This window comes from Melopsittacus undulatus, chromosome Z (genome assembly GCF_012275295.1).
Source record: "Melopsittacus undulatus isolate bMelUnd1 chromosome Z, bMelUnd1.mat.Z, whole genome shotgun sequence".
In the NCBI taxonomy this organism is placed as follows: domain Eukaryota; kingdom Metazoa; phylum Chordata; class Aves; order Psittaciformes; family Psittaculidae; genus Melopsittacus; species Melopsittacus undulatus.
In genome coordinates, this window is record NC_047557.1 from 46,648,113 (window position 1) to 46,659,636 (window position 11,524).

Genomic DNA, 11,524 nt, shown 5'->3' on the forward strand with positions numbered 1-11,524 from the left:
ACAATTTTGTCATCACTGTTCTGCTATTAATGGTAGTCTGTAATAAGATCACAATTGTCAAAAGTTTTGGATCCTATAACTTTTCTGCTTAGTACCACAAAAGGCTTGAAATTGTACTGACTGTTGCTGCTGTACTGCATTTATACTGCTTCATAATTTTTCACAGTTGTGTCTTTTTAGCACATCAGTTGTGTCTGGTTTTCTTTCACCCTTCTGGCTTTTTATTTAGTACTACCCTGTGGTGCCTTTCTGAGATGAGATGAGAAGGTGTTTAAGAAACAAAACCAAACAAACAAACTAAAAACCCCAACAACAGAAGAAAAATAGACCATGGCAACCAAACCTAGATGGATAAAATAGTTAACTTTACTTCATAAGCTATTGGGAGTTGCTATTCTGCTTCTTATAAATTCTGGTTTGTCATTTAAGTACAACCCTGAAGTAATGGTTGATTTTTCTGCTACCAGTCCTGTGCAGTTCTGCACTACATTGATTTCCTTAGTAGCAACTGCCAAATAAAAACTTGTGTGAGAGACATATAAACACAGCTTCAAAATCCAGGAAGAATTCCTTCCACCTGCATAGTCCTTAAAAAGTTTCTAAACTGTCTGGTCCTGATAATGAAACTTTCTCATGCCAGCTAGGTTTTACTTACCATCTTACTGCTCTTCATGATAAAGAAGAGGATCTGAAACTTTTGAGGACTGAAGGGCTGCTTATAGTGAGGATGCACCTGATATGTCAACAGCTGTTTCCAGTACTTGGTATTTTCTTGTTTTCCTGCCTCCATGTTTTGTGTTCAGGAAAATTGTTACCCATCTTCAAGAGCAAATCTTTGTGGTATTTTAAAGATCGTTGTAATGAAAAAATTGTAATGAAAAAAAAATGTGATGAGCCTTCTGTATATAGCATCATAGAAGATTGTGTACATTTGTATTACTTGGTGTATCACAGAAATAATGCACTACTGAGGAGTGGTTTGAGTTGGTTACTTGAATGTCTTACATGGAAATGTATCCACAGGTATTATTTATTGATAGTTATAAACTTGTGCTTGCTTTTTTACCACATGTTCAGATGCAAGAAGCTGGTTTTCCTTTGTAAATTACTAGTTTGAAAATCTCGTTTCTTGCACTATGAACTGGTCTAAATGAGAGTGAATGGCTGTTCAGTATCCCCAAACAAAAATTTGAAATGTAAGTACACCTGAAGGGTACTTGACTTTGAATTAAATTTATAATGTTTTTTGATCTCTGAGGCATTTTAAAGATAGTGAACTCAGTTTGAACTCAGTTATGTAATCTTTTTTCCGTTGTGTTTTTTGAATGTGTGAATGAAGCTTTTTGCTTTATTGTTCCAATTTAAACATCAGAGTGGATTTGACAGAGATTAGAATTGACCGTGAGGTTGGACATCAATAGTGTTATTTTAACTTTTTCAATGATGATTAGCGGCATTGACGAACTGCTTAAAATTGATACAGCATCATCTGTTTTTAATGTTCAGTTGATTTTGTTCTGCTTTAGAATGGAATTATGATTCATTAGAGTAAATAAACTGCATACAAAACAAAATGTTTAATGTGGCACTGACCAGATCTCTGATCTCATTTTGTAATAGTAAACTATTACTTGCACTATTCCAGTTAATTAAAAAAAAGTATATCTATATATGTGCTTAAGCAAGAAGTAGGATTTGAAAACCCATTCTAAACAGTGTTTCTTAACTGGAAGAGGTTGGTGTTCTGGAAAAATCTGTGCTATCAAAGTCAGGAATACAAAACCTACAGTTTGATCTTGCTGAAAAGCTCAAATGATAACAAAAGTGAAATTCGATAAACCTCTCGGCTACTATTTTCATGGTGAATGAAGGTCTGGTGGTGGGAAAAGCTGCTGAAGGAATCTTATGCCTTGTTTTTAATGGTTATGATTTCAGCATTAAGCATTCCCATGTCTATTAAGCATTACAATGTCATCGAGTGAGTGCGTTATTCTGAAAGACTGCTTCCAGGATTTCAGTGTGTGATTGTTACTTGTCTTTTTTGGATCATATAGGGGCTTCTCTGAGAGCATTGGTCACTATCTGTAAACTAAGGAAGAGTGTTATTCTCTGCAACTGATAGTCTCTGTTAGATGTTGCTTTTAAGCATGCTACTGGTGTGTGCATTTTACTGCCATTTAAATGAAGTGTGCTACAAGTAGTAAACCAGAAATTTCTTTACAACTAGTTGACATTCATGAGAAATTTTATCCAGCAACCCTCTCAATAACCTTTTTAGGAATCAATATGTGTATATGTAGATATTTATCACCAATATTCTATCATATTTCTTAGTTTATTTAATCCATATTCAAAATTGTCAATTTTTGCTTTTAATAACTGAGTAGAACAAAACTTGCAATTATTTGAAACTGTCAGATAGCTTACGTGATCAGAACAACTGTTACTTACCAGAGGAATTTCCATACAACTTCCATGAAAATAGTAGAAGGCTAAAACAGTGTATTTTGATGTATTACAGACTCACAGAATCATAGAATGGTTAGGGCTGGAAGGCACATTAACATCTAGTTTCAACCTGCCTGCCATGGGCAGGGACACCTCACACTAAACCATGTCACCCAAGGCCCTGTCCAGCCTGTGAACACTTCCAGGGGTGGAGCATTTAGGACTTTTTTGGGCAGCCTGTTCCAGTGCCTCACCACCCTCACAGTAAAGAATTTCTTCGTTATATCCAATCTAAATCCTCCCCTGTGTAAGTTTAAACCCATTTCCCCTTGTTCTACCACTACAGTCCCTGATGAAGAGTCCCTCTCTTTAGCTACTTTAGCCCCCCTTTAGCTACTGGAAGGCTGCTATGAGGTCTTCATTCCACATTAAGGAGTATCCGTTCTATTGCTATTACCATTATGTACCATTTTGCTATACTAAGAAGTGGAGTGCAAGAGGAGTGTTGCTCGTATGTGTCTTTAAAAATACTCTGTAGTCAAAAATACCTGTAAACAGAGAAGGAAGCTAAATTGCCTTCAGGTGAAAACACAGGTAGGGAAAACAAAACACCCTGGAAGAATTTTAGTCAGCCACTGGTAATATTTCCACTGATTTCCTCATCCTGGGACAGGAGTTGTGTTTATTCTTCTCTAGGGAGCAGCTAGGTAGCAATGTTACAGTAGCGCCAGGTAACTTGTGCCTTGAGACCTGATAAGGTGAGTTTGACATTTGACATTCAGTATAGCAACGGCTAAACTAGTTGTTTGGTTGTTTTTTGATATTTTTTTTTCCTTAAGCAAACTCGTTTTAGAAACAACTTAAACTAACTTTGCCACACACATAAAAATTGTTTCACTACTTTCCAGTGTGTTTTTCTTTTTTCCAGTATAGTATAATATGCTTTATACCCAAATTTGAATAAAGTGCACATAACTCCATCACAAGCATACAGCTCTTGTCTGGAGTAGAATTTTGAATATGTGTATGTGCTTGTTTAATGTCATGTTTGTATCTGTGTACAGAAAGCATAGAAACAATGTGGGACCAAGCAAACCTATTTCTCAGCCACGAAGAAATATTGTAGGCTGCAGAATACAGCATGGATGGAAGGAAGGTAGTGGACCTGTAACACAATGGAAGGGCACAGTTCTTGATCAAGTTCCTGTAAATCCCTCTCTCTATCTTATAAAGTATGACGGATTTGACTGTGTGTATGGACTAGAACTGCACAAGGATGAAAGAGTTTCAGCACTTGAAGTTCTTCCAGACAGAGTTGGTAAGTGTTTTTGGTTTTTCTCCTAAATTCACATACATGTAACCCGACATTTACTATTAAATGTTCCCTACTAATCATTCCAGACTTCCCTCAAGATAACATCTGACCACTTTAATGTTACTAGTCAATTTCATTAATGTCTCATGGCAGGTAATCTAAATGCTCTGTTTAAATTTTCTTGATTCCATGAAGATTTGATGATACCAGTGAGTGCATTGTTGTCTTCAGTCTTAAAGTAATAGGCAATATGTTCCATAGGTTTTGTTTAGATTAACATTGATATTTCTGTTAGAACTAAATGGTTGGTGTTTTCTGTTCTGTGTCTGACAGTACTAATGTCACATTTCCTCATGTAATTCCCCTAAGTTCTTTTAATAATGGGCAGAAAGGTCATCTTCTAAGTGAGATAACTTGGTTAGTAACAAGGCTTTTTGATCCTCAAAATCAACAAAGTTCATTATTTATTTACACAAGGAATTACTAATTCATAAGCAAAATAAGCTGTTGCTTCTTCTGACTGCAAAGCAATTGGTAGCAGTCTCTAGAGTGGCATTAGGGGGAATCAAACCCCAAAGTTTTATTAATAACTTCATAGAATTGTTCTGTGATTGGCCTGTCTTCCTCTTCTCCCCTGCCTGCCTCTTTCCCTGTCCAGTGTCTAGTTAAAATACAAAAAATCTTGTTCTGCTGTGGCCTCAATTGATCTCCCCTTACCTTCCATTTACCCTTGATTGCTTAACCAGTACAATGGTGTATTGTTTTTTTAATAAGATTTTGAACTTCTGCAGCTCTTCAGTAGGAAACTCTGGAATGGGCAGTATTTGTTTTGTATACACATTGACTTAACTTCCAATCAAAAGCTGCTTATAAGTCAGGGTAAAGTTTTTTTTTACAAAGACATACATATATCTGTGCATTTGAATGAGTTTACGAAATGCTGTCATTTCAGCTTCATCTCGAATTAGTGATGCCCACCTGGCAGACACAATGATTGGTAAAGCTGTGGAACATATGTTTGAGACAGAGGATGGCTCAAAAGATGAATGGAGGGGGATGGTTTTGGCTCGAGCTCCTATTATGAACACGTGGTTTTATATTACCTATGAGAAAGATCCTGTCTTGTACATGTACCAGCTCTTAGATGATTATAAAGAAGGTGACCTTCGCATTATGCCTGATTCAAGTAAGTAAGCCAGTTACTGTTTTCTTCTAGAAAGTGGTAGCTTTTTATATTAGTCTTCAGCTGTGTTTTATTTATGGGCAGGAGAACTGACAAAGATCTTGTTTGTTACTCTGGTCATTGCCTTTTTTATTCTTTTTTTTTCCCCAAGGATAACAGCTAACAAAGATTATGGCACAACAAAGAACATCTGTGTTAACTGCTGAAATTTTACTTTTATCAGCAGTGACATATACAGGGAAAAACATTTTCCATAATTATTCCTAATTCTGGTGAAAATAACTACATAGTGCTGTGGGAGAGTTTCTACTTGGATTTTTTAATGAAACCGACAAACCAGAAGTTTTCCACTGTTGTTTTCTTACAGAAGAACTGAATCAGTTCTTGTGGAAGTAATATTTTGGGACCAACTGATAGATTCATTTCGATGGGCTAGGTGTCTTCAGTGTGAAAAACTTCTGAGTAGTTCCTTGAGGGAAAGAAGTTTTAATCTTGCAAAAAAAATAATTTTCTCTTACATATTTCAACACACTAGCAAGAAGAATATTTCAGCAGACTGAGGGTTTTTTTTTTCTTTCTTTCTTGAAATGAAAGTCATTGGGACTTTTCCAAATTAGTTTAGAAGGATTTTCACAGAATCACTATTGTTCAAGAGATTCGAATAGCCAGTGCAGAAAAGGGTTCGGGGGAGAGGGGGAAAGAAAAAAAATGCTTGTTAAAAATACTTTTTTATTTCTCCCATTTACCTAAAACAGACTTCATGAAAGGGGAAACCTGGGCTTTAAAGAAAATTACTAATTAGGTAACTGTAGTGGTTGGCTACATAGTGCTTTACAGAAGTATTGATTACAGTCTGTGGAGTTTGAGACTGTTGTCTTCAGATCTAGCACTGTTAACAGTCTGCTGGCTAAATAGGCAAGTGGGCTTACTTGCCTGTCTGTAGTTAATCACCTGTGTTTAGATACTTTTTATTCCCCCCACCTCCCTTAACAACTGTTAAGGGGGGGGGGGGAGAAAAAATGTATTTGCTGCTTGTAAAGGGTGATCCACAAATGTTAATAGAAAATTGACCTTCCTTGTCCTGAAGAAAATAAAGCAAGCTCTTTCAGATTTGAGCCTTCAATTAACTTGTTCTTTGTCTTAACTATTAAAAAGGATTTGGAATGTATTTTAAGTCTGCTGTGTTTTCTTGCACCTTTGGGGGTAGGGATAGGGAAAGAGCTTACGCTGCTTTTCCATTTAACATCTAATTGGTTTTAGTGCACTTTTTCATTCATGCTAACCACCAGACTATTTACTGCTTGCCTATTTACAAAACACTCTTAAGTATTTGCCACCTTCACTGAATCTGAATGCTTTCCAGATCCTTTTAATTGTGTCTTGAAATCAATGATTGAGTGTTAACAGTAGTATTTTTTCAAATTGGGTTTTAGACTAACTGGGAAGTATATCTATAAATTTGGTGGAACTTGCCACAGTAGTTATATTTCTAGGGAGCGCTTTCTTCTCAAAGACAGGTTTTGCATATGTGAGGAGACCAAAATTTAGGTAATTTCTTCATGATGGGAAAATGTGTTGCTGGATCTGATACTAGAACTTTGTCAACACTTTGTAATTCCTTCTGAAGGCAAATGTAAGAGTTCAACTTGCAACTGTGCCAAGGAGACTCTTTACATAAAACTGGTATTAAGAAGATACTAGCTATATGTGTGCTAGTGCATTTACAGAGGAACTGAAACAAAAATTAAAAAGAGGAACTTCATAAGTTTGTGGAAGAATCTTAAGTATAAGTGTAATCCAGTCTGTTAATTCCATGATTTTTTGGGCTTTTTTATTTGAGAGTTCTTTCACAGCTCTTTGAAGGGAAAAGAAAATGGGTGAACGCTGTACAGGATACTTAATGTGAACTTGGAACAAAAACATTAATTTAAAAGCTTAAGATTTCCATAATAAAAAGCTACATCAGGTGTGATCTTTACTAAGAAATTTCCTCACTGGGATACAAAACACATGTTTATCTAAACTGGTCAAAAAGAAGATAAACTGAGAAAATATGTTCTGGTTAGCTTCCAGTTCTCCAGTACTGTGTTTTACCTACTGTCACAGTTGTTTTGTGATTGGGTTGTAAGCAACCCCTTGGTAATTAGCATGTTACAAATAATGCGTTTTGTACCTAAATCTAGCATAGGCATTATCTAAAATACAAGGATATTATGGGTAAGTTTTGCTAGACAAGAAAATGACATGGTTAGACTTTATCAACATTATTCCACTATGGAGTCAAAAGCCCCTTTTCATGAGGAGTTTACACTTGCATTTTAGAAGATATGTTTTTGTTGCAGTGGTGTGCATGCATTCAAACACTGAATAATGCATGTGAGAAGAGGTAGATTCAGTTTGGCTGCCTTTCCGCTAAGGAGGCCAGTGCTTTTTTCTGATAGTGGCTTAAGTAAATTATCCACGGACATTTTCTATAATGTGTGCATGAACATTCATGTCAAAGGGTTTACTTCTCTTACCAGAGTGCCATTTGTGTCTTAAAAAATTAAGACAATTCTACTCAAAAGTTCATCTGCAACAGCATTTTCTAGGAGCATGGCAATAATTAGATGTTTGTCTGAACAAAACTGATTTTCTGCATGTTCCATGTGAGTTTTAAAGGAGACTCTGCAGTAGTTTTCCATATTGAAAAAAATCCATTAATGTCTACCAAACTACATTGTTTTTGTGTTACAGATGATTCACCTCCTGCTGAACGGGAACCAGGTGAAGTTGTAGACAGCCTGGTAGGCAAACAAGTGGAATATGCCAAAGAAGATGGCTCAAAAAGGACTGGCATGGTCATTCATCAAGTTGAAGCCAAACCATCTGTCTATTTCATCAAGTTTGATGATGATTTCCATATTTATGTCTACGATTTGGTGAAGACATCCTAGACATCATCGTGAACTTTTGCCAAATTTGTGGAACTATTAAATGTAAAATTTGTAGACACAAAGACTTGACTGCTTTCCAGTTTAATGAAAGCTTAAATGTCCCTGCGAACCCACAATCTCTGCCAGCAAAACTGTTTTGTTCTGAATAATATAAACGTGACATTTTGTGTAAGAGAGCTCCTTTTCGTGAAGGAAGTTGATATATTTGGGCAGGAGGGAGTTAAAAGCAAAGAACAGCTGCAAATTCAAGCTGTGTAAAGTTGATCTAGTATTGTAACCATTAATCTAAATTTTTTCGTAGATTTTAACTTTTTCTTCAACCTTGCACTCACTTGTTCAACTGCCACATGCAAGTGTAGTTTGATATTTTGATATGCCTTCTTTTGTAACATTAAATTTAATTTTTTGGCTACTAGCAGTCCTTGTTTTCAGGGTTGGGACAGAGGTGACTTTTCTGAAAGGTTTCAACAGTTCGTTCAGCATTGAGGAGTGCCTAACCCAAGTAACATCAGTCTGCTGTGTTTCTACACGTTATTTCAAATTTAGCTTTTTAAGAACTTGCAGTACGTAGGAATACTTGTGCATTTTTACTAGTCACAGGGCAGTAGGATATCAAGTGTTTGACTTAATGCACCTTTCAGTGAAAAGGCTTTAAACTATAAAATGCATTTAATCTGTATAACCAGTTAATTAGAAAATGCAGGTTAATGGCCCATATTGACAAGTTGTAGGAACCAGTAAAATACATGCCACAAGGCTGCCTTCAATCCTAAATGTTGTACTTCTTTCTTTCTTTCTTATACACACTTCTTAGCAAAACCCAAGTGCTTGGTGCCACAACTTTAACAGTATATATGCTACTTCAGAAGACTTTAGACTACACATTGGCAATCAGTAGTCTCTCATTTAATATCAAAACCTAGCAACCTGAATGTTTATGTGTGGACTTAGAAGCCTAACAGTAGTTAAATAAATAAATACAATCTCATGCCAGGGGAGTGGGGAGGGGGTGTCCTTTCACATTCAAGACTTTAGAGAAGGAGAAGCATTTGTTGCCTTCTGCTCAGTCTGTTGCATTTCTTTGTTTTGTTCTAAACCATTTTGGTTCAAGAAGGCATCTTCCCAATTCTTTTTCTGGCTTTTCCACATAAGGAGTATCTGGACAAATCTACAGCTTAAACCTGTTGTTGACTTCTGTGGTGTACATTGTACTTGCTTTGAGGTATGCTGTTAACATGAATTTCATTCTATGAACACTAGAGTTCTGCATGCCAGTGGTGTACTATCTGATGGAAGCTATAGGCAGTCTCAGTGGTTCAGTCATCTGCATTAGATTGTGGATGTAAATAGCAGCCCACAACAGCAAAATCCTGTCATAGTTTTAATCTTGCAAGTTAGTTGTAAAGGTTTTTAAATAGAGGCTTCCAAGTATGGCAGTCTTTAAAAGCATGAGAATTGCAACAAGGATCAGCACAGCAACAAAATCCTCATGGTACATTAAGGCAGAGCTCTGCAAGTTTCAAAGAACTGCTTCACAGAAATACAGTTTGTGAAGACAGTCAACACTGTTGATGGAAGGAACAAATACTCTGATAATCCAACCATTTGCCGTTAGGGGAAGGATGCAGGACAGATGCTGTTAATCAGAGTTCAGAGGTCCGAGTGACCTCTTGTGGGTATTCTTGATATTGAAGACTCAGTGGTTTAAGCCCCTTTCTGTCAACTTTTTTGCCTGATTTCATATTTTAGCCTTAAGGCTTGTGCCTCATTATGCTCTTGAATGGTAATAAATACTCTCCATATAAATATGAAACCTTAATTCTTTGTCCATTGCTATTATATTGCATATGTCCAGTATTTCATCATGGGCAACCAAAGGCAGGCTGTTGTCTTTCAGTGATAGCTTATCAATGCAGTCCTTAAGCACTAGGTACCCGAGTCGTAAATGTTCCTTGCGTTTTGAACAAAGTGAGCAGATTTGCAACACAGTGTTTTCATCCTGCAGATCTGTTATGTGTTTTCTATTGACTCTTAAGAGTCCTGCATGTAAATCTCAAAGCTGAGCCTGGCTCCATGAGCCCAAATTGATATCTGTGGCACAAGAATGAGTGAGTGTATTGATTATACACAAGATACATAAATAACCTAGTACACTGAACTTTGGGCTATACATCTGAGGAATACAAGGTTTGTTTTGAAATATCTGAGGTTTAGGTCTACTGGAACATTTTTAGCATTAGGCTTGCATTTGTGGGTTTTCTGCAAGCCTCTTGGATACACCATGTATTCTGCCAATTAGAGTATAATCTATAAACTGTAAATTTAATGGTTGTTTTTGGATGTCCCCATTGTCTGTTGAGTGGGTATTTCTTTTCATCCTTTATTTTGCTTCTTTTTTTTTTCTTTTCTTTTTTTTTTTTTGATAGCTTAGACCACCGTTTTTGAGGCTTGAGACTAATTCCACTCCCTGCCCATCTGCTTTGGGCTTTGTTTTAGGCTCATGTTTCAGATCTGCATGCAGTGCTTGCGTTACCCTGGTAACTAAATGTTGGTTCCTTGTTATAGGGGTTCAACATTACTTTCCAAAACCACATAGGGCTTGTGATGGCACAAGCCATGGATCTTTGTATAAAAGTTACTCGCCTTTCACATTTACCTGCTGTAGTATTGTTGTATATTGTGTGTGTGCGTGTGTGTGATGTCAGGCTGCCATGTAAAACTTTTTAAAAGGGAAAAAAAAAATGCAGACCATCCTTTTTGCATGCTTAGAGGGTTAGAACATTCAATGTAACAAACTAAAGTTGCATGTTAAAATGTTTAGGTTTTTGTTTTGTTCTGTTTTTATTTTGTGTTCAGTTTTTTGTGAATTTGCTTATTGTGCTGTTTTAATGGTTGTTAGTAGGATTAAATGCACCGGTGAGACGAGCATAGTGCCAACAGAAGGTAATTTTCCAGTTGTATGTGTCATACAGCATTTGAAGGGACCAAGTATTCTGTTAAAGAAAAAATAAAATTGCAGTTGATTAACAAAACACTACAATTTTCTTTCTTTTGAGTGCCAAACTCTAAACAATGTTGGAATAGACTATGGGGAAACCCCTTTTTGGGGTTTGTTTTTTGTTTTTTTGGTTGGTTTTTGTTGGGTATGGGGGGTGGGGGGATGTTTTGTTTCTTTGGTTGGTTGGGTTTTTTGGGTTTCTTTTTCTTTGGGTTTTTTGTTGTTTTTTTTTCAATAGCTAGAAGCCTCCTTTAAGGAAATGATTTTAAAATGGAGGCTTTATCTTCAGATAGAATTGACTTCAGTTGCTTCAGGGTTAAAAATTGTGGTAAAAACAGTTTCTGGTTCCTTGAAAATGCTGTGCTTTTTGTATTTTACATCATTAGTGCAATTTGGATGGTTCTTGGTATGTGTATAGTTCAAAGGTCTTCGTGTTCACATTTTTAAATTAGGTAATGACTTCATCTTTAGAGCTTGGTTTCATTATTTTTATTTTATTTTGAACAATGTAGACAGTTCCCTGTTCTCTGCATTTAGAAGTATAAACACTTTAAATCTGTTACTTAATTCTGTAAGTAATTTTTATAATTATGATGTAACTCTATCCTTAAAACATTTAAAATAAACCCTTTATGTGCAACTTA

The 11,524-nt window shown here is 36.2% G+C and overlaps 1 protein-coding gene across 6 annotated transcripts in view; it reads left to right on the forward strand.

The window, feature by feature from the left end:
* Positions 1 to 11,524, forward strand: part of SPIN1 (spindlin 1) — a 53,266-nt gene extending 41,742 nt beyond the window's left edge. For all 6 annotated transcript variants that reach the window (XM_031054178.2, XM_031054179.2, XM_034072727.1 and 3 more), the window contains 3 exons: positions 3,513 to 3,766; positions 4,716 to 4,949; positions 7,683 to 11,524. In XM_031054178.2, coding sequence (XP_030910038.1) covers positions 3,513 to 3,766; positions 4,716 to 4,949; positions 7,683 to 7,882 — 688 coding nt within the window. In that variant the 3' untranslated portion in view covers positions 7,883 to 11,524. The remainder of the gene's footprint in view (positions 1 to 3,512; positions 3,767 to 4,715; positions 4,950 to 7,682) is intronic.